This window comes from Hyalella azteca, unplaced genomic scaffold, assembly GCF_000764305.2.
Source record: "Hyalella azteca isolate HAZT.00-mixed unplaced genomic scaffold, Hazt_2.0.2 contig11294, whole genome shotgun sequence".
Taxonomy (NCBI): Eukaryota; Metazoa; Arthropoda; class Malacostraca; order Amphipoda; family Hyalellidae; genus Hyalella; species Hyalella azteca.
Window position 1 is genome coordinate 98,592 of NW_025941295.1, and position 24,840 is coordinate 123,431.

The following is a 24,840-nucleotide window of genomic DNA, read 5'->3' on the forward strand; positions in this document are numbered from 1 at the left end:
CTCAGAATGTAAACGTACGCTCTTTTTGCTGATGCCCTTTTTAGCCCGGCCAAACTGAGTCAGGATGACCCACACAAGAGCAAAAGTGCATCGTGTCGACAGGGCCATCTATAAGCGGCCTAAATGCGCATATTATTATCACCCATGTGCTGTAGTTAGTAGTTACACACATACTTGCAGTTGCACAATACTTACAGTTTTTTTTAATATACTGTAAAATGTTATAGAATTCACGTGATTACACACATGGTGCGCTGGAAATCCATTTTTACAGTGCATTCATAATTGAATAAACGTTAGCATATCTAATAATGCTCTTTACTTGTGTTTTCAACCAATGCATATTAAGAAGCTGGAAGACGACACAAGCTATTAGTAAAACTTAAAAATATTTGGCAGCTTTAAACCATTGTACCTAACATCAACCATTGTATGTACCATCTATCCTGCCCATTGGGCTTACAATTAGAGCTCGTACACATATAGTCACGTATGATGCAATCATACACTTAAATTACATTCACATTACCTCGTATGTTTTCCATCATAAACTTAAATTAGGTTCACATAAAAACTCATGCTGATCTCAATATACTTACAATGCGTGCGCATAACCATGGTGTGTTACCCACTAGCCACATCGTTTTCAGCATTCAAAACGACCTCAATGCATCAAAATACCCGTTTCCATCTTCCATCGCAGACTTGCACAGATTTTAATCACCACAAAGAGGCAAAAAATATTTTATTGTAAGCTATACTCAACAGTATGTTTCTAATGGCGTTGGAACTCCTTGTCATGATACACGCCATAAAAATTTTGTTTATCAATAACTTCTGGAGTGTGCAAAATCGAAATTATCTCAATGTACTGAAGACGTAAGCTTTTGACTTAGGCAATTTTTCCATCTAAATGCCAATGATATAATCACCATGTCGCAGAGTGCCAATAATTGTAATTATTAAAGACGTTAAAATTCTATTTTGTAGTTTGTTTCACATGAGGGTTGAGCTGTCGTAGTACATGTGGTGTCGAGCACTTGCAAGAACAGAGAAAAGACTTCCATCAGTAGCCTCGCCACTGAAAGTTTCAGGAAGACACCTCGTGGGCTCGGACGACTCTGAAGGCTCCCAAACTTTCATTATGTCTTCATACGTTTGTCTTGGAGCGCAGCAATCCATTATGTTGTTATGTTTCTGGGCCTTCATATTTACCTCTCTTCTGTCAACGTTGGAGTTGGAGGCATTTGAAGCAGAAAGCTCTGGAACTGTCATAGGAGACATCTTGTAACCGCCATTAGAAGAACAAGAAGAAGAAGTTGACAACTCACTCGATGAGCAGGAATGTTCAATCGAATTCGTCACGGGATAGCCATTGTTGTAAGTTTCATATTTTTCTTCATTGTAAGAGAGCAAGGGGACCAGAGTTTTATTAGAATTTGCACGAATTTCAAAATTTCTTGAGCTTACGTTTGCCTCCAGTATCGCGTTAAGGCACGGTTCGGATTTATGAAATCCGTCATTTCTCTGGAAATCTTCGAAAATGTGTTGCTGGCCATAGGTGTATGTAGTATCGCCGATGCACAATGAGCCTGCAAAACATGCATGAAATACATGAATATGCCACACCAATTATTCCTAAGAAAGAACAGACTAGATCAGTGGTTCCAAAACTTTTTCAGGCTGGCGCCCCCTTTGGCTCCCTAGTGAACTTCTAGCGCCCCCCACAGACACATATAAAAACATACGCCTCTTTCTTGAAATTTAGTACGCTGCAATTTTAATAGATAAATGTTAAACACAAATGTGTATTTCACAAATAGAACCCCATTTAGTGAACCAATATGTTTTAAAGCTGTTTTAACTGTTTCAGCACTAGGAACGTAGGACGTCTCGGGCAAATTCAAGGCCGGACTCGTGGCCAGTCGCACGACCAATCTCTAAATTCAATTATCAAGTAATATCTCCCAAACTAATGAACGCAGCTAAAGAAAACTTGGAACATACATTTATCAGAACCTAACGTTGATTTTTAGCTCGTAAAAATTTCTAAATTTCACCTTCATGCGTGAGTTATATTGCGATAAAGGCCGAAATTCGCAGTGATCAAAGAATTTCTTCCAAACTACTAAACAGATTTGAACGAGATTTTGAATATACATTCCTAACAATCAAGCGTTGATTTTTTGGGCTATTAAAAATTTTTTATTTTACCTAAGTTTGCGAGCTTTTTTTTCATTTCACAGTCATTCTTGATTTCATACTTCCTTATATTCGGCCCGCATCGCCGGATAATTTGTCTCTTAAATTCGCGGCGATCAAGAAATTTCTTCTAATCTACCGAACAGATTGCAACGAAACTTTGTATATAAATACCTAACCTCTCAACGGTGATGTTTAGCTTGCGACAATTTTTCTATTTTGTTTTCGTTCGCGAATTATTCAGATATATAGGAGGAACGACCGGCTTTTATACCGGCCGGTTTAAGAAAGAGCCGTTTACGTATATCCGTATACGTATAGCCGTATAACTCGCAAACGAAGGCAAAACGAAAAAATTGTAGCAAGCTAAACATCACCATTGCTGAGGTTAGGTATTTAAATACTAAGATTCGTTCAAATCCATTCAGTAGTTTTGGAAGGAATTTCTTGATTACTGCGAATTTAAGCATGTATTGCTGTTTAAATCACGAATGAATGTGAAATGAAAAAAAAAACTCGCGAACGAAGGCACAATCGAGAAAAATTTTCACGAACTAAACATTACCGTTTGGTAGTTAGGACTGCAAATTCAAAATTTCGTTCGAATCTGNTATGTTATGTTATGTTATGTTATGTTATGTTATGTTATGTTATGTTTTGTTTTGTTTTGGAAACTCAAAGTGTGGGAAACAAACAATTTAGATACCAGGTATAATCCAAATTCTCACCTGCACTCCGTTCGTGGGTCCCGACACTTTCTTCATTCGTCCGTTGAACGGCAATTTCGTTGGCATCACTAAAATATGCAGTTGAAGATGAACATGTTGCAGTTGAACTAGTGGGAAACGAATGACTGACTGCTGATAATTTATCCCTGTCACCGTTGTAACTAAGTGAGGAATGAGAAAAGGCTAAGTCATCTTCGGAACCGAACTTCTTTGAGCTTGCTGAAAGTAGTGGATCATTTATGAAGGGAACTGAATTCATTTCCATCACAGGCATTGCCACTTCAATTCTGCTCCTGCAGCCGTTTAAACTCAATTTATTCGTAATAAAATTCTCGTCCCTAATTTTTGTGTGCACAACGTTGCACTGGTTGTAAGGTGAACAACCAAAATTTTCACATGCAATTTCTGAATGCATTGAAGTGCTTTGGTTCCTGGTTGTTAACTGTGACTTTGCTATAACTGTTTCTTCGTGCGATAGGAAATCATGCAATGATATACTTGTAGGTTTGGATGCAACCATTGGACATTCTCGACTCAAATTTTCCGATGGAGCATCAACTACGCGCCCATGACCCATTCCAACGTGCCCAACGACGGGTGATGGCGGTGTCAGATTGCATCCTCCACGAGAAATCGGGAAAGATGTACCCGTTGTAGGGAATACTGATGACACGGAAGGTATCACCAGATTGTGATCCACGTGCAACTGAGATGGGAGGTGTTGGGGTGATTGAACTGAAGAATTGCAGGAAGATGAAATCGTATGCTGAAGAACAAACTCCGTTTCCCTTAACGCCTGAAAATCTGCAATTTCATTATCTCCAGTCGCAGAAAAGTTGGGGACCGAGTGAAGGTGCGTTTGGGGTTTTCCTCTAGAGTTATCCCAGAAAGCTGTGTGACTTGAAGTACTTCCATCCAAACCAGCAGAAACAGTCATCAACTTGGAACCGACGGGAACCTCTAAGAAAGCCGTTGAAGCACCAGCCACTGGTAAACTAATTGGAGAATTTGCAGTGTAGGGACCATTTGTAAATCCGCCAAGTGAATTGCTGGCTAGCGAATTGATGGGAACGTTTACTGAAGAATTGGGTTGTGATATGTAAACTTCATTGAGAAAGTCATAGCCTGACGATTCGCTTGCTGTGGGAGCAGTAAAAGAATTGCTGTAAGACGGCAACAGAGGGAACTTGTGCACTGTTTCGGGAGAATGAATTTGGTGCCCATTTCTACTACTAGATTGGATCTGTGAAAAAATAGCAATGATATTAGAATGGTCCAACACAAACACAATACACGTGAAATTCCATCACAAACGGATAGATTCACGTGTATTGTGACAAATTTTGAAACTCTAATATATGCAATATTGATTTCTTTTTTTCAGAAAACATTAATCGAACACGAGTTTAATTGCATTTTAGTTTGTATAAATTGCGAATTATATATAAAAGCAGATATTTATTGAAATTTATTGGCGGCTTTCATGCAGTTATATAAAATTTATAGCACCTGATGTGGGATGGGATGACTAATTTGCTGCTCAGGAGGCAACCTTGGTTTAGACCTGCGGAATACAAGTAAAATGAATTATTGAACGATCGAGGTTATTGATAGTTAATTACATCACTTGAGCAAGAGGTGTTGCTCCAAATGAATGAGATAACATTGAATAAAGCGTGATTACTCAAATAAATAATAATACATACAACCAACGTGTGTAAGTGACACAAAAAACTTTTAATGAATATATTGCAAAATTCATTATGAATCATTTTCATCGTTGAATGAGTGAATGAGGATTTACTTTAGCTGGAAGATTTGTGGAAGAGGTCAACACAAATATTCGTAACAAGTATAATAATTAATTGGGATTATACATTATTCTTAAACAAATGCTTAGTAATTGTCCTTTAGCTCGTTGCAGAATATGAACGGCCTCTGGTCTCGGACTGAACGTGTCAAGACGAAGTCTTTCCGCGTGAATTATTCGTACAATTTATCACCCGCAATTTTTCTCTTTAGTCTTAATTTTTTTTATGAAAGCTACAGCTACGTATATTTTAATTCAGTTGTAGTAATTGGAAATGACTGAAAATTATTTAAAATAGTTCAAAGTGCGACGCACTTTGTAGCTTTTCGCGAAAGTAGCTTTTTTACAACGACAGCTATTACACTGTTCAAAAAATCACCGATAAACGGTAATACCGGCGTTTCAGCGACCGGGCGGGACGTGAAAAAAAACAACATGTGGCCTTTTTATTCCAATTTAATCCCAGAAATCCGTACAACATATGAAAAAAACGGCGGAAGAGTTATGTTAGTGGGACGGACGGTTACTAAAACACCGGCGAGACCGTTTTCGCGGTTTTTCGAACAGTGTGTATCACTAGAAAATACCTCAATCCTAAAACCCATCAAATGAAGCTATGAACCAAAGAAGGCGATGCACGCTTTATTCCACCATATGACTCAGTGACGGCATTAAATGAACAGCCAACAACAAATGGACAGCAAAGAACCGAGTCATTTCAGGATGCCTGTCGGAGACTACCACTCCCTTGCTTCGGATGGACCACCATGATACCTTCCCACAAGAACGTAGCCTCAAACACTTCCGGACTGCACATTATCAGCTGCAAACCACAGGACAGATCACATCCATTGAAATAGCTATATCAGGCCACAGGGAAAACAGCAGGCAACAGTTTGCCCCAGAATCGTCTGCCAGTGCGCGAAAAAATTCTGCACCACTCGGACACAGCGCGCCAGAGCCTTGCAGTATATATGAGGACCGCCACCGACCCGTCCGTATTCATCCTTTGAATAAAATCAGCTCACAGTCGAACGGCGGCTTGTCGATGGACGATACATTTTGGAACAGAAATATGCTATCTGATACTCAACCCCAGATGCTGTTAGCCAAAAGTTACGTAATCTAACGAAGCTCCGGAAGTCACTCGTCGATGTACAATAGATTTTGAAACAGAACTATGCTATCTGAATCCTACCCCCTGATGCTGTGAGCTAAAAGTTACGTAATTTAACGAAGCGTCGGAAGTCATGTTCGATCATCAGTCAGGTGGTGCACAGCAGGATTCATGCAGTACTCCGCTGATACTCGGCTGATTGGTCGCAGTCCGTTGTCCGCTGGTTACAGTTCGAGCTAAAGTCAGGGTATGAAGTGATGATTCGATGCAACGTTCAGTGGTGGACGATCATTACACTCTCGGCTATTCGCTTCAGAATATAGTGGCGTAGAACTTTATATATTAAAAGCAAGATGATGTCATGGGCTGGTTACTAACGGCATGATTAATACGCGGCTGATTGATAGCCTTACGGAAAAATGCTAGGCGTTCTATTCAGCGCTAATTGGTGCACAAAATTTGTGGTGCACGGCTGCACTCCCGTCATTTTTGGTAATGCTTGCCTGTCGACATGGACGGTACTCTAACGAGCATGTAGTAAGGATTGCTTTTCGATGTATTATGTGGTCCCATTCCGATAAATGGAAAAAAATTGTTTCATTACTCTGTTATAATCGCGAATTCACCAAAAATTTAAAAGCAAACCAAACGGCGAAATTGTGATGAAGATAGACCGAGGTTCTGAGAACTTAGTGATGTTAAAAGGATTTAGCATGGCTCTCGATCTTTTAGTCCCATTATATGCTTGACGAAAATTCATTTATATCTGAACATTAAGATGAACACAAAAGAGCAAATATATTTTCGCCCAATTCAAATCAAAATAACATCACGCTAATTTTTTCTTCTCTTTTAATGAAAAAATACCTTCAATCTATGTGATACTTCTTTAACTTAAGAAAATTTGAACACCAAATTATTCCACACTTAATGTTAAAATTTAAACTCAGTCCTGGTGATTCTAACATAGAATATATATGTTGGTGGTACCACACAATTTTTTTATAATCAATAACACACCCATTTGCACAGGAATCAGCTCCGACGACGACTTTCGGAAAGCAAAATGTTGAGACACCTTCCACACTGCTGCGTGAGACTGCTTCGTTACCTTAAAAAAATACATTATATAAGATGTGTTTACAGATCAAATTTTGTGAGTTAAATCTCATAGAAGTGTCTACAGTGATTTCAATTTAATTCATGCTAATTTCCTTCGTCTTTCAAATGATTTAATGCCGATTACTGACCAGCAATATGAAGAGACTTCATATCCAGTGATGCGACATCTCTCCGGCTACTGTCGATGGGAGGTGACGGCAGCTCGGGTGAGTCGGCGTAAGAAAGACAAGGGTTGACCGAGGCCACGATGTTCTGGAGGCAGTCGTACGCGGCAGGCATGAACTGAGTTCGTTCATACATCGACTTCAGGTGATCCACAGGTGTGTTGCCGATAGAATAAAAATCACCTGGCAGAATAAGAATGAATTAGTTACAACATTTCAATGCATTATGACTAATTCACGTTATTATTCAAAGGCAAATGCATATGTAACAGTTTCATCAGCTAATCACATATAGGAAGACGGGAAATTATTTTAATGCACGAGTACTTTCCGATCCGACGACAACTCCTCAGAGATAAAAAAAAACTATCTAAGAGACACCACCTCAGAGACTCCTCAAAATCTGGAAAATTCAAATTGATTTTAAGTGAATTTTACAGTTTTCTTGAGTAATTGTTATAATATCATTTATATCCTTATTCATGATTAAATTCGTGGAAGAGAACTTTGCTGTGCATTAATAATTAGATTGGGTGCGCTTACCGATGCCGTTATTGAGATTAACGACAATTGGATTTTATTAAAAAAGAACAAGAACTAGTTATCCGTTGTCTCCTATTCAAGTGGATATGCCGAGTGGGTATTTCCAAAGTGACTGGAAACAACGTCGTTACTTTATGAGGAACCGTATTGACTGCTTATTAAGAGCTATTTAAGTGATGATTTTTTCATCCGTGGCGCCGCATTGCACCAAGACTCCCCCTGGTCACCGCGAGCCACTCCCGCATGGCGACCAGGGGCCTATCGTCCATACTGTTAGAATATTGGTCGCTGTGAAACTGAAGCATGCTTGATGCCGTAGAGCTTTCTCGTATGTTGTCATGTGGCACAGTTTTGATTGCCGAAAGTCCTTTTAACGCTCCGACCAGTGGAGACGAAAGGGTAGACGTGGTCATCCCAACTCCCTGGCCCTCGTTTGGGGCGCGGGAAGTAGCTTGGACCCTCTCTCGGTAAATTGATGGAAGAGTTTCATTGGCTGAAAGGTTGCGTGACGACTTGTCATCTGGAGGCACCACAGAGCAAGGCAGACCTGATACAAGGAGCAATAGTTGAAAAACTCGAGTATTAGATGAATATAATGTTTTAAGTGATAGCTTCACTCCAATATAATTCCATTTTTTGATCAACATGTTTACCAATTAAAAATCATTACATTGCTGCCTTTACATTTAATTGCATGAATAATTCCTCAAGCAGAAAAAATTGAAACATCTAAACACGTAGAAAAACCCATCTGACTCATTGATAAGTTTCGGAATGGTCCCAACATCAAATCCATGTATTTTCGAAGTTGAATTCTTGAATGCATACAAGGTGCACTGCACTTTATTTCATTTCTAAAACTAAATAAATGAGAGACGTTTGCATTATTACGTTAAAAATGATAAAAGATATGCAGTTCTTACAGGACATTTATTGCTGCCATAAGTTTTTAGTTAAAAAGTAACATAAGTCAGGAAATTTGTATAATTATAACAACCGACACTTTTTATGTTTTAAATTACGTCAACGATCAAGTGTTCGATAGTCGCGCACAAAAATTTTTCGCTTGAGCAGAGACTGAAGAGTGAAAGTGTTGTGAGTTCGTGTATGTGTATGCCACTGTGTGCGTGTACTTCACGGTGTGCATTTATCTCATCAACGTACATCATCTACGAGAAGTGTTCAGGATATAGACGAGTGTGTGACGCACTCAGCAGTACGAATAAAACCTCCTATAAAAACGTGTAGCAGCAGCGCGTGCGTTAACGTCATGCCAATCAAGCGAAGCAAGAGCGGCGACGTGTGGCGGTAAGATTATAATGCCGTACAAGTGGTGAGAGAACTTCTAAATAGTTTTCTATTAACGTAATTGTAGTTGGAACTTACGTAATGTTAATTATTTTAAGTGAAGTAAGGTTTTTCTAATTTGTAAAGCTTTGAAGTAGAGCGAGTGAAAATAGCGGAGAGTGTAGTAGAATTTAGTGTAGTAGTGGAGTCAATTAAGTTCCACGTGTCTTTTTCATCAATTTGTGTACTCTACAAATAATATTTATATGTAAAACCATTTCATAAAAAATCAGAATATACTGATCGTTTCACTCTTGTAAAATATGGCGTAGATAGACATACACTGGAACAAATAGCTTCAGCCAGCTCGTATTTAAAAAGTTCGAACCATGTAAAATTTTCGGAAACGCACATAAGGCAATAATAGTTCTAACTCAAACACGCAACTGGTTAATGTTTATGACATATTAGGTACCATGAGCTTTGCTGTATTAGTTTTGGTAATTGGTATATCTTGATAAGTTACCGATACAACAGTTTAAGTATTTACAGTAATGGGTCTTCTGTAGCTGCGCACTTCTGTCGTCTTTTGGTTGTCCAGTTTTACGCTAGTCACAAATAGAATGAGCAGCATTTGCTCCAATTCCTTTTAATTCCCTCGGTAATTCCCGTGCCGAGGGCAGCAAAAATCAGCGTTGGGAGTGACTTCTACCTCGTGTCACGTGAATTTTGTTAAATTTGTCATTAATTTTATGCCTATTCAATGCTGAATCCCTTTCCTATGTTTAGTCGATTACCTTTCAGCCGTACCTCCCATGATCACTTTGAGTAGCGGGTAAGCCTTGGAAGCTCAGGATACTGTAAAGGAACTGGTAATGCCCTTAGCTTTGATTTATATTCTATTTGTATACGAGGCGTGTTTTTGGAGTAAGTACAGTTTATAAACTACGCCACCGCAGCGCCGCAGTCGCCGTTTAGCGCATATGCTATGTTTAGGTACATCTGTTTGAGAGCCACAGACACCATTGCGAAACCATCCGATCTGTTTACGTGATTTAAAATACCTCCGTCTATTGAAAATCCGCCGACTGCGAAGTGCGTGCAATTCTCTATACTCAATGCTTCAAATCAGTTGATATTCATTCCCAAATCAGTGAAGTGTACGGTGAAAACATTAGGAATAGTAGAATGGTGCGGAAGTGGGTTAGGGACTTTTAAGATGGCCACACATATATTCATGATGAGTAGCGAAATGGGAGGCTTTCAGTCATTACCGATAATCTGATTAAAAAGTAGACTGTAAAGTGATAGAGAACAGACGACTCCCTCCCGATTTTGTCTTTAACTGAAAAGTTTCTCGCGGTCTGAAGAAGTGTTCTTAGCGAAATAGTGTCCTAACTTTTAAATTGTCAGAAACTGGGTTCACGCTAGGCGCCAAAAATGTTGTCTGATGAGGCGGCAAGCTTCTTTGAAGATTGCACCCAAAAGCTGGTCCCAAGGTACGATAAATGCTTTAAAATAATGGAAATTATGTATAAAAGAAGCGTATGACCTTTCAAGTGAATAAATGTTTTTTTTTAATTTGATTGTTTTTTTTATGTCAAAACGGTACTTACTTAAAAAACACACCTCGTATGTTGGGAACTGACCCGCAACACTACTGTGATTGAACATCGTTAACATTGTTTCATCATGAGCTATAAGTGTCGGTTTTACAGTTTCAGACTTCCACTGACATTGTCAGAGTAGCAGTTAAAGTGATGTATTACGGTATTAGTAACAATTTCCGTTGCTTCAGTAGCACTAGTAACTACAGTGATGGGTCAAGTTACGTATTGGATCAATTCACCACGGAAATTGCTGCCTAAAAACTGAAATTATGGTAAAAAATGATTATTACCTTAAAACCTTGCGTCTGGTTTATTTTAGTGATCTCGATGCACGAGCTCACCGAGGTTACTGAAAGAGCTAGAAGTGACCGTGTGAGCAGCAGTAGGCAGGACGCTGACGGGCTTCTTGTTGGCAGTTCTCTTCCTCTTGGGTCTGTACTTGTAGTGAGGGTGCTCGCTCTGGTGCTGCACTCGTAGACGCTCTGCCTCCTGGATGAAGGGGCGCCGTGCCGAGGGCAGCAACGATTTCCATTTCTTGCCTGTCCAACATCACTCACATCAGTTTTCTCAATACATCAGCTTCTGATGAATTTTCTGAAGGGTTAATTCATATGTAATTATTTACGTTGATACAAGAAAAAGGGAAAGGAGTAGAGAGGGCAAGTAAGGAAGGGAAGTAATAAAGAGATGTAGGAAAAGGCAGTAGGTATTTTTTCAAAATTTTGGTTTTAACTATAAACAAAATAAAACTAGAAATTCTGATTGTATTGTCGGAATCAAAATTTTGGATTCATGAAATAATTTGGCTAATAACATCGGGAATTGTTGCATATTATTTATCTGAAATAGTTATGAATAGGTTCATAAAATATTGTGGAACACAATTAAAATAATAATATATTACAAATGGATTCCAGAGTTTATTTTTATCCTAAAAAATTATCCGTAAATTATCGATACAATGTCGAATATTTGTACACTCTGCGTGTGGTGCAAGAGCCACAACTTCACTGCCGAATCGTGATTTGCTGAATTGAGATAAAATAAGCTCACGAATCAGCGGAACCTGAAAAAAAAACTTCGAATGTAAGTGATCGTTTGAGCTACAAAGAATTCACTATTCAGCAGAATACTCTTCTGGAAAACTAACAGCCCTCGATTAGTAGCTTCCAGAATTTCTTCAGATTTCTTCCTAGTCTGAAATCAGTCAGTCTGCTGCTTACGTGCAGTTGCTTGTTCAAATTTATTGGCTTTAAGTGGGCGTTGACCATTTGACGCATTCCTACGTATCATTCTCTGTTCCAAATAAAAAGCTTCCATTTTTATAGTTTTCATACAGTTTACTTCATTGAATTATTGAATCATGCACGAAATGTTTTAGATTGACCACTCCATCATCAATTTAATACCCTCAGGACGACACACAATTCTCTTTCTAGCTTTCAAATAAAAATAAGCAAAGTCTGCCCAGAACGACTAGCTTGGAAGTCTGACAAAAATTTGTGTATTTTAGTATGACTGAATCTGTAGATTTCTTAAATCAGCATGGCGCCATATGGTAACTTGAAATGTGCAAAAAGTTTCAGTTCATATCAGCGTGTAAACGAATTTATTTATTAAGCCCAATGAATGACAAGAAAGCTTAAATAAATATGATCATTCTATATATAACCCCTTCCATAACAAAGTGTTTATTGAATCAATTTTTTTCCATTTGCCTTCCAGAATGAAATAACTGGTCAAATTACCAGGACGAACCATACACGTCGGTTGGGATATTCATTACTGTCCTTCGTCAAAAAGGTTTCAAACGTCTGTTCTATTCTGTTCTATTTTATAAAGAATACAGTTAAGTTGATCATATATTATTATATTATTAATATATTAATTGTATATATATTAATTGTATCATTACCTTTTATAACACTGATTTTAGTCAGAAGATGACCACTCAATCACCATTATTAAGCCGTAGCTAATTCACGAATTATTATTTCAATATCACATCACAGGATTCATGAAAAATCCACGGTACTGCCAAGCCATATTACATTATCACGTCTTCTGCCAATTTTGAAGCTCATCATGAGATTTTAAAGCGCTCTTAAGTCCTAACATACTTTGGGCATCTAAAATTTATTACCCCTGATAGACGGGATAATATATTTCATTTACATCAGAAATCTTACGATAATTTCGTTAACTCGTTTCTAAAACGAGTGGTTCAAGAATTTGTAGTTTCTGAACGTTAGAACTTCATGTATAGTTAACAACACGAATTTTGAATGTTTTAACTGAATTTATAAACTGCAACTGAGATCCTGTAATAGAAACAATATGGCTTTATGTGTTGGAAGAACTCAGTTGACGTCCATTTCTATTTATTTAACAGCTCAAAACAATTGAGCTTTGTTTTCATGTCTCTTGCATGTCAACGTGCATTCAAATTATTTATTGTCATATCTGTTCACTTCATTTATGAACCATTTTTGGTTACTTTTAGATAAAAATATTCCGCCAAAAATTCCCATTCATAAATCTTTTCAAGTATGAAAAAGTCGAAATCTAAATTTATCATTGTCTTGAGGAATAAAGTGAGCGTTCTATCGTTTATTTAGCCATAAAATTTCATAAAACTCTTGATATAAAGAAAAACTCTAAAACAATCAATGAAGCGTAAAGTCACTGCGCTCTTACGCCCGAGTGACTAGCGTAACGCGAGATTACGCAACGCGTGCACGCAAGTTTCTCTAACAGGTTTTTCTAGATATCCACAACTGCGACATTCTAGGAAAACCGCTAATTGATTTTATGAAGCGATTGTTTCCATTGTGAGTAGTAATTGTTTAAATTTATTCAAATATGTATGTGTGTAAACAGGAAGCAGTGTTCAAATGATATTTAATTTTCGTGTGTATTCGTGATTTTTCGAAAATAATTTCCTACTCACACCACCAGCTTTTTATCAAATACTGAATTACAGTCCATGTGAACCCGGCATACAATTTAGGATGCATGAATTTACGATTCTTTTCTGAATTTACTTCCGTACGGGAAAATATGACTGCAACTGCCACCTAATATAATCGTAATCAAAAATATTCTAAGAGCCAACAGATCTGTAAAGAATTTATGATGTATTTCTATCTTCCAACTACAAGAAAAAAAAATCTCACATATTTCGCAGAAATTTTTCTATCCAAATTATTAACATTCCTATTTTGTTATTCACCATCCTACTTATTAAATTGCCGTCCTACAGTTAGTTAATTTACCTCCATGAATGTCATTCAAAAATTTTCTTTGTCTCTGTTCTTTTCTTTGTTTTTCTATTCTACATGCTAGTTTATTAATCCTCATCCTAGTGAGTAATTCGCATCCGTAGTTAGACATTTTCCATCCCAGTAAGTCATTTAGCAGCCTAGTTAGTCATTTACTACCCTAGTTGATCATTCACCAATCACCCTCCTAGTAAGTCACCTTCCATCCTAGTTTATTGACCGTATCCCTAGTTGGTCATGGGTCATCCTAGTTAGTTTCAACACCCTAGCTTGTTATTCGGCATTCTAGTCAGTTATTCCTAATTCTAGTGAGCGTTTCACCATATCCTTGTTAGTTATTCACCATTAGGCAAACTTAACACCGTGTAACTTCAGCCGGAAGCCTTGAGGGAAACTTCGCTTTCTTCGATAAGTTCCGGCAGGTTCCTGCGTTCATTATCTGGTTGCTGCTAAGTCGCGCTCTCTCACGAAATTGCCAATCCCTTCACTTTCAAAACCCCACAGAGTTCACTGCTTTATGATCTGAACGCTGCCTAGTCAACATACATTGTAATAATGCCTATTCTGCACCTACGACAATTGCTGAAGTATTTTTGCTAACGTATTCATGAACAAACTCGTGGGAAATATAAAAATTCTGTCGGTTTTTCCACAGTTTCTATATTCTACCGTTCTTTCTTTATTTCTTTTTTCTACTTTCCGAGATTTGAGAAACGTGAGAAATTATTTACTGTCGAAATTTTTTATTCGGAAAAAACAAGAATTGTCTATAAGTTCATAAAAGTTTGCTCATCTTCACAGTTTCTTCTAATTCATCTGATTTTAACAACCTGCTTTCTTAAGTACTAAAATTTATTCAAAAAATTATTCAACTACATTGTATTAGAAAAAATTTAATACTGCTACTTAGTATTCTATTGCTGTTGGAATTGATTAGAAAGACTTACGACTATTTTCGGTGCATTGTCCTTTATAGAGCTAATAAACTGCTATATCGCAGTGAAAACTCACCGAGCATTTTCGAAAGATCTGCATTGTGAAGTCCTGGGTTCTCATCTGCCATAATTTTGCGTTCAGTCTTAGCCCACACCATGAAGGCATTCATCGGCCTTTTGATACGTCCTCGTCGCTTGACCCGCTCAATGCAGCCTGGGGCGTCCCAGGATGAAGAAGCTGTAGCCACAGGATGACCAAGCAAGGACCCATCATGGCTGTCGTAAACGTGCGAGTTGTACGGTATAACTGCATCAATGGTGCTGCCACGGATATCAGTGTTTTCCAGCATCGGGAACTTCATAGGGTACCACGCACTCTGGGAAGAACATGAGGTGTCTAGGCCAGAATAATTCTCATGAGCACCTGATGAGACGGGGATGCTCTGATAATCTGATGTGGGGCCCGTTGAAAATTTTTCGAGTTGCGCTAAAGAAGTCGCGCAACATTCTGTGATCGCAGATAAAAAGAAATGCGATTTTAAGTTCTGGTAATTATTCGACCATTTTGAAAAAATGTGTTTAATATTCTAATTCCAAAAAGAAAACGAGATCAATAACATGATAATTGAAAACGAATGTTCTCACCTGTTTGTACTGAAGCCATTCGGTATAGTAAGCTGACTGATATTATCCCAAATTCTCGCATCAACGAACTCTATAACGAAAAATTGAAGCATAAGCGAGAACTACTCTCATAGACAGAAACTTTGGTTTATCGTAGCTAAGAACTTTACAGAAAGTGCACAGTATGATGCCGCACTGAGTTTACGATAAATTATAAAGAAGTGCCTAATGTACCGCGTGAGCTGCCAAATAAGATTAATCTTTTTTGGCTGAGACATACTTTCACGTACTTATCTGAAGACTACATAAGTGAGACTGGCCGAATACGAGGCCGGCAGCCCGCATGAAAGCTCACTAATCATGCATATGCAATGCACTTCTCTAAGACCAACAAACTGGGACTCTGCACGAGCATATGACATGCATTTTCATACTCTCTCTTTTTATGCTGGTTTACATGCAAAAAATTATTCCCTAATCTAGTGTTTTTGACCCAGCGAACGCGTCGCACATACACCGATGAAACTGAATGGCCTTCGCGTAATATTTCGACGCAGCTGCGGGGTGGAAAGAAGCTATTAACGAAATATTGATATTTTGGTTATATTTACTGAATAATATAGTGTTTGATTGTCTTTGAAAATATTAATAATAAATTTGGCATCTTTTCCCATCTGAAACTCCGTTTTGCTCGGCTCGCTAACGTCCAAGTTTTCCATTAACCAAATAAAAAACACTAGAAACTAAAGCATCGACATATCACCTTTTTCGACAATAGGTTTATATATAAAATATAATGCAAGAGCATAAAAGGATGTGCCTCTTACTTCTTATTTGTATTTTTTCATTAATCAGCAGTAAACATTGAAACAACCTGGTATTTCATCTTATTATATAATGTTTTCTAATACTGTTACGAATTTCAATGAAACATATACTACCTACAATAAATTTAGCTTTGCCTTTTGCCCAGAGTTCTGGATCGCAACCATTGAACCCTTGCCGCCATTTTGTGCTACAAAAGTCATTGATCCAAAATTGTGTCGGATATTTTAGAACTTACGGGTCTTTAATAAAGGAAAGAAGTATGACTTATTTATGTTAATTGGAATCCATGGTGTTTTAGATGAAAAGTGAGACAAGATGCGGCAGGGTAATAAAAATTCCGTTATTACTGAATCCTGTTGTAATGAATAACCTATATGAGTTAGCGAGGCAATGCTGACGCAATTTCTCTCTTCATGAATACTTATTCATGCGTACGTGAATATCGTTAGCCTGATATATCGTATTCATGAAGTCGTTCATTTCATCTGAAACAGCGAGCGTCACAGTATGCGCGAATGGCAAGATTTCGGCAATCGTCTTCTCTTCTCCCATGTCCAGGCTTTGGTTTATGCTTGGGCAAGACGCGTTGTAGCTAAATTCGTTGACGCTGCACCGTTAGAGAACAACGACTGCTACTTCTGCGGGGCTGATAAGCTGCGTGATTAACCTGCGTAGATGTACTAAGTATTTTTCCGTTTTGTTTCGGATCTGATTTTGATAGTTTTCGTCGAATTATTATAATATAAATTGTTTAGTTTTCGGCACAGAACATGATGAGTCGTGTTTGGTATTTTGGTAACACAATAAAAAGCTACGACTAATAGTACATATTATAACACATATATTAATGCTTTTTCGACTTCATGTACGCAGGGGCTGAGTTTTTTATAAATCAATTGCGAAGAAAGATGAACGTAGTTAAAAATATAGCAAGGCGCAAATATTTATAAGAATAATACACTTTAGTACAAAATATACTCATAGAGTTTGATTTCATCGATCAAACAATTAAAAAACTTAGTTATTAGTACAATAGTAGATTGATCTTAGTTTCTACGATAGAGATATGATCTACTTGAATGATATACAAGGGTGAATGACATCTCAATGCCAAGCTCGGACATTGTTAGGGAAAACGGTTTTCTGACATCGGTCTACATTAGCATACAAATATTGAGAGGCCACAACTCTGCGAGCATTGCGAGTGAGGAAAGTCCACCAGCAGTCACGGTCTCTACAGTCCCCGACCACTGCGAGTGAGGAAAGTCCACCAGCAGTCACGGCCTCTACAGTCCCCGACCACTGCGAGTGAGGAAAGTCCACCAGCAGTCACGGCCACTACAGTCCTCGACTATTGCAGGTTAGGAAAGTCCACCAGCAGTCAAGGCCACTACAGTCCTCGACTAGTGCGAGTGAGGAAAGTCCACCAGCAGTCACGGCCACTACAGTCCTCGACTATTGCAGGTTAGGAAAGTCCACCAGCAGTCAAGGCCACTACAGTCCTCGACTATTGCAGGTTAGGAAAGTCCACCAGCAGTCACAGCTACAACAGTCCCCGACTATTGCAGGGAAGGAAAGTCCACCAGCAGTCATGAATTCACAAGTCCCCGACAATGGCAGGTGGGGGAAGTCCATTAGCAGTCACGGCTTCAGTCGCGGTAGTACTGGAAATAATGTTGATTCAAAGCACACGACTTATTTCCTTAAACTTTTTATTTGTGAGGCTACTATTTTTGACTGGAAAAAAATTTCACCAGACTCAACTGTATAATTTTTATCAAATTCACTATACGAACCGGTTGACTAGAGGAAACACAACTTGAAGAAACGCAAATTAGGATGAAAAACGTTTCGAAACTTGCTGAAATGTGGTGATGATGATTCAGTTGTACTAGTAAATAATTAAAGTGCAATAATGAACATGAAATTATATCAGGAGTTAAGAAATGGCTTTCGCGTTATCCTACCCTACCGGGATCATCGATACATTATTAAACATTGTGAGTTACTTCTTAAACATTGTGTGTTTTGTCTCTGCACGTTCAGTATTGTTCACAGTAAGTGAAGACACACAATGAAATCTTATCAAAATCTAAACACATGAAGGTCTTGAAATGCACAACCTTGAGTGACGTCATTACCGTCTGCCTGGCAGTCCATCCATCCTACAGTTAAACTGCAATATGGCGTCATGAAACCAAGGTTGTACCTATATGCCGTTATCATTAGTGCTATTCAGGCACCAGTTTATTACCCGTCAATGAATAGGGGAAGCCTAATACGTTGTAGTATCCCACAACCAAATGACGCTTAATTGTAACTGTTAGGTCAATTAGACGTCTAGATTTTATACCAGTTATCCTCGACATCGTTGATTTTTATCACTTCAATTTAAATAATTTCTCCAACTTTCCTATTATTGTGAGATTTTATTTAAATTCTATGTAATAAATGTAGCTGATTTAAAATTACGTTGCACTGCACTCTTCATTATGAGGATTGATGTTCACTATTTTGAATGAAGTCAAACATAAGATTCATATTGATGAAGTAACAATTTCCATCGTCATTGGGAAAGTTATCGTGGTATAAGTTGGTATTTCAAGCGGATACCGGATGTGCAATTTTTACAGGAAGTGGCGACTCCAACGCTGCATAAGTGGTGGTCTACGTCGGTAAAACAGTAAATTTCACTGTTAGTTCAAATACCAGGAATCTGATTCCTCAAGCCACGTCGTGCTTCGCAATTTCGTTGTCGAATGTTATCACTCAGTGTTTCAGAGTTTGATTCGACAAATTCTTACCTTTAAGGTTAAAATGGTATGTGAATAGGACAACAGCTATAGAACGTTAATATTAATACTTTTTTCAGAAATACAGTGATAAAACTATGCGACCAGAGGTGATCTGCCGGGCTATGTATGTCAGCAACTTTGGTGACATGTTCGTTCAGAGTTGCGGTTGCTCACCATTATTTCGCGAGTTTGCTTCGCCAGCGGAAGAAGAAAGTTTATTGTTGCTTAGGCCTCAAGGAGGCCTTTTCGTGAGCGGTAACAATGCTGTGCGCTCATCGCTTGAAGATAAACTCCTTGATAGGCGATAGGATCTCAGCAAATACAGGGAAACATGGTCGCACAGGAGCGGTACTCGATGACAGAGCATCCTTCATACGTCCGCACATCGGACATGTCTGCCAAGCTATCGCGTCATCGCGTCATGCTTTTGCCAGTATATACAGTGCTCGGTTTATCCGTGGTTCAACACCGCCATTATTATTCCTCTATCTACATCGAGGAACTTCAAGTGAAGACCCTTTTTTAGAGGCCAGCTAAGTCGAGGCCAACTACCATATCAGGCCGATTTCTGATGCGTTTGCCAGTACGTGGGAGAAAACACTTAACATTTACATTCAGAAAGAACATAAAATTATTCATACTATTTGCCGCTTTAATTCATTTTCAAGGTCTTTATAACTTGAAAAACTTCCGTATGTATAGCATATTTTTGCTGAAAGCGAAATATTCAAGTGAGTAATGCATTGCTCACACGTTCATCGCTTGTAAAGAAAGGATCCAATAAATTTGTTTTATTAGTAGAGAAATTCTGTGGGTATAATAAAATAATAAACTTCTTCATTACTTAAGACTCACAGAGAGGGAAAATGTCTCATAATTTTTTACAGAAATATATTTGTTGTCATCATGTGCGCTCTGGACGCTCGTGGCTGACGCGTACGACAGGCGTACAGACTGCACCATATCTTGCTTCGAAATCGCAGAGACTTCCATGATTTTCTAGGGTTTGAAACTCTAGCACACTGCTAGGCACTTCTGTAGGTTGATAGTTTGGCAGAAACTACCATGCACTTCTAAAGTCTTAAAGTGTAGCACACACTACCTTAATTGCACTTCTAAAGTTCGGAAGTCTAGCAGAAACTACCATGCACTCCTGAAGTTCTAAAGTCTAGCAGACACTACCGCTTGCACTTACAAAGTATGACGCAACATGCGCGTTTATTTTCGAGTCGGGACAATATTCGATATAAGGACAATAGCATTTTTTATCCTGATATAGAATCGTTAACGATTATTTTTACCCTTTCACCCATGAGTGTGCACAATTTTTCGCATGGTTTGGATAACTTTATGGTTTGATGTCTTCAAAAAGCGCGACTAAAGACACAGAACATCCACAACGGACGAAATCGTAAAGTTTTCCATATCATGAGATATTTTAAACTGCAATTCATTCACCAATCTCATAACTTTCCACTGCTCCAAACGAATCCAAAATCTTACTCAATGTCTGGAATAAACCATAATATTAATATCTTTGCACTATTGCGAAAAAATGTATGTATGCAATTATTACTAATACTACATGAAGCTCCACGGATGAAAACCGTCAATCAGACTGTAGTTCATTCTGGAATCACATATTATTGCAACGATCCAAAATATTATTCATTGTCTGTAATAACTCATAATATTAACAATATTTCAATCTTACGACAAAAATTCTTTGTTTACTATGGTAACTGATATTACATGAAGCTCCACGATTAAAAATCGGCAATCAAACTACAGTTCATTCTATAATCGCATATCATTGCAACGATCCAAGTTATTATTCATTGTCTATAATAATTCATAATATTACTAATAATTGAATATTACGAAAAAATTCTTTGTTTAATTTATTAACTGATATTGCAGGAACTCCACGTGTGTAGACCGGCAATCAGACTGCAATTCATTCTGTAATCGCATATTATTGAAACGATCCAAATTATTATTCATTGCCTGTATTACTCATAATATTACTAATGTTTAATATTACGAAAAAAATCTTTGTTCAATTTATTAACTGATATCACATGAAGCTCCATGTGTGAAGACCGGCTATCAGCAGCACCGCAGACTGGAGTCAGTCAAGGCGACGCCCTTTCCGCAGTGTGCTGATGTTGCGGACGATATGCCGACCTGGCGCTACGTTCTTCGCTCGACAGCGGATGTGTTCGTTTGGGATTCCGAAGTTTTTTTCCACTGAAAACCGTGGTAAAAGTAACTAAAGAACTTCCCTGACATACCTGTGTGTTTATTGTAAAACTCGACGGTGCGGACATGGCTTGTACTCCAGAGCTTGATCGCGAATGTGTTTGCTCGGGATTATAAAATTCGCGGAGTTACTTACTTGTAATTGTAATGAAAGTAACTCCAGAGACATCCCAACAATATCATTTGCAAACCTCAATTATACCCTGAGTATAGAGAATGGCAACCAGAGCTCAACGATGGAAATATTCCCATCGGTTTCTATAATTTTAGTTTAAGGAAAACTCACACAGCCAACGAGTTAACTGAAAATGAAGACGAAAAAATATGAATGTATATTCCAAATGTTTTTTTTTCCTACGTCGCTGAATATTCTCTTTTACTAATGATAGATTATGAGTTATTTTCCAGACAAAGGAGCAATATTTTACCATAAATCATTCCATTCAAACCATTGACAACGTTCTTCTCGCATCTTGCAATTTATTTGAGATATTCTCATATCCGGCGCCGTTTTAAGTCTTTTAATTCGTGCCAAGTATATAGTACATTCATGTACTAACCTCGTCCCGAGACGCCGTGTCGCACCGTTGCTACTGCACATCCGTTCTCCAGGCGGGTCCAAGGATGTATTGCTAACGTCAAACAGTTTATTAACTTTAAAATAGTTCCCTTCCTGTTTACATAGGGAGGTGTTGGCAACTTTATTCCAAGCATCCATATTTACTCAAGTGTTTGGTCGATAGTATGCAAAAAGTACACTTCCTTCAATGTAAATTCATACGCACAATCTTCGTAAAAAGAGGTACGCCGCGAAAATTATTTCTACATTTCAATCCTGATATTAAGCTATAAATTGTTTATCTTGGGAAATTTTTACTAACTTTTAAAACTTGTGAAGATTAAAACCACGAGTTTACAGAAAAGCTTGCATGCAGGTTTGCTCGCGTTTCTATGGTTAACGCACAAGTATTGGGAGAATCTACGTAGTTTTAGTAGAAAAAATTGATCGGCAGTCGGAAAGAGAACGTGATCGAGGAGGAAAGAGAACGAGGAAAGAGAACGTGATCGATTCTCAATCAAATTCAGCGACGAGTGTGAAGAAATTAAGTCAATCGGAACAGATATAACTGTGCACTTCGAAACACTGTGAAGATACGAAAAACACAATCGTTTCTCATCAAAGTGATAAAACCAAAAATGCTCTTCCGTCGAAGCAGGGGATCTCATCAGAAATGGAAGACATTTTATTTCCATCTCCTCTCATTAGCGTGTTGATCTGCCGGTATAGGTTCTCTGTTCAATTAGTGCAGTAATGCATCGCCTTACGCATTTAAAATTCGAAGGAAAAGTTCTCATGATTGCGCCAAATAAACATATTAATGGCGTCTTTTATCAAATGGAAAGAATAGACTTTGACTTCTTAAGCTCCTAGGAATTAGTTAAACTGCCACAACCCGAAAAAATTGTGTTTACCAATTTAATAGAGAAAGAAATATTCTGACTTCATAGATAATTTAAAACCACTGCTCTATCAACAAATTTTACAGATGTATAGTTTTAAACTGACAGTGTAATAATAACTTGTCAATTTATTAACTTTTAAATCAATTGGACACCGTAAAACTTTGCATATACACCGACAACTATGGATTGCTCGATCAAAATACATATATACTGATCAAGTGTTCAATTAAATTAAGAAGTAAGCACGGAAAATATATCTAAGTCGGCTCAAGATGCCAGCAACATAATGTAGCCAAAAATTATTGCTGTACATTGGTCCAACAAATTACTTATAAAGCTTATTGGAAGTTCTCACCCGCGTATGTGCACTGGACTCGGAAGAATTTATTTCATACGAAATAATCTCCTGATACGAAGCTGAGAAGCTTTACATGGTCGTATAGCATATAGCAGTGATAGTTCTGCTCCGTTAAGAAAAATTTGAGTTATGCTCAATTTAAATAATCGCCATAAAATTGAGAAATTTAATGTCAGACCTCGTAATGCTCGTTATATTTGGCTGTAATTGCGGTTCCCAAATCATTAATTATTCGTTTAATGTCAATAAAGCGAGACAGTTAGCTATTAGTTAAGAATTTCTAATGAATAAATTTGTAACCTAATTTAACTTTATATTCAGAATACTAAAATATTCCATAAAACAATATATAACTTAGTCCATGACCCAAGACAAAGGTCGCTCCGAAATCATTTCAGGAAACTGCGTAGATTTTACGCAGTCTGCGTAATTTCTTCCTCGGGAGAGGCGAATTTCATCGAATTTCGTGAAGTTTTTCGTAAATAAGTTCCGTGGAAGCGCAGCTGCCAGAGGTGCCGCCCTGCCTCCACCTCCTGAACTCTGCACTACAACTCAAATTCTTTGACTCTCACGCGACGTATTTTTGGATTTAGGTAAGCCATAAATGAGATGCGTGAATAAAACAAAAACAATTTATAACGTGTGGATCAAGAAAATTATTCCTCAGCGATTGGCTTATTATATGAATTTTAGAATATATTCTTGGCATATTTTCAAGTCATTGACAGTGAAGACTGTAAATTATTTCAAAAGGATTTATTCGTTCTTGTCCAAAATAATCACGTGTTAAATGATAATATTGACTTTATATGAAATATTATTCAGCGGAACAATGCAAGGATGAATCTTTTGATCCCTCTCTGGTAAAATTAAATTAAAATCGATAAGTTTCTAAGAACACCGTTATGTAGGAACAGTTCATTCATACAAGTTCTGCAACAATTGCAGAAGTAAGACTACTTATATATAAAATCTACACCCGTAATGAGTTTACTTTTAAAGTGAGTATTACACCTGATAAATAAAACGATGGATTAAATAATAGTACCTCATATGTAATGCTACAACAGTAAAGTAAACCAGAACATATTTTGTAATGTAATGTTTTGCCTGTAAGCTAGACCGTAAGTGGGATTAAAAAATTTCCCTTATGTAATTATTCCTCTTTAAACTAAACCGGTACAGGAAATAAAAAGTGTACCTTGTATGATGCTTCGCCTGTAAAGTAGACCGGTATATTGAAAAATAGTGCTCCACATATAATATCATTCGCTCAAACGGAGAAGATGCTTTGTTGAAGACCACGCTGCAGGAATTTCTTGCAAAAGATAACACCCAAGTTGACATATATCTCCATGTCGTAATCACTGTCTCTTCAGAGCCCAGTTCAGAGGTCTACAAACCTGTTGGTGCGAGTCACTGCTTTACAAGTATTGTCCTTTTTGTTCACTTCAAGATAATCGTTATAGCAGGCGAATATAAGTTTTGGTTTTAATTGAGTGTTTTGTATGCAATTATAAATGACTTCATCTGCCCGAATTGAAGTAAAAAAATCCAGCGATGTGTTTGTGCAGCGTAAGCGAAAGGACTTGGACATCGAAACGAAACAATAATTGTTGTATGATATGAATTATGACTATTATAGTGCCTACGCTCTAACATTAAACTACGAATACTTGATTCGTTATGAGATGGAATATGTTACTCTAT

At 37.8% G+C, this 24,840-nt stretch overlaps 1 protein-coding gene across 1 annotated transcript; it reads right to left on the reverse strand.

Annotated features, from left to right (window-relative positions):
* Positions 1 to 773: 773 nt before the first annotated feature.
* LOC108682876 lies at positions 774 to 15,708 on the reverse strand. The gene is made up of 9 exons (XM_018172125.2): positions 15,445 to 15,708; positions 14,876 to 15,307; positions 10,925 to 11,122; positions 7,958 to 8,233; positions 7,108 to 7,326; positions 6,878 to 6,968; positions 4,440 to 4,494; positions 2,931 to 4,173; positions 774 to 1,592 (listed from the first exon to the last, which is right to left on the reverse strand). The coding sequence occupies exons 1-9, from the start codon at positions 15,503 to 15,505 to the stop codon at positions 997 to 999; spliced, it is 3,171 nt and encodes a 1,056-aa protein (XP_018027614.1). The 5' UTR covers positions 15,506 to 15,708; the 3' UTR covers positions 774 to 996.
* Between the last annotated feature and the right edge of the window lie 9,132 nt (positions 15,709 to 24,840).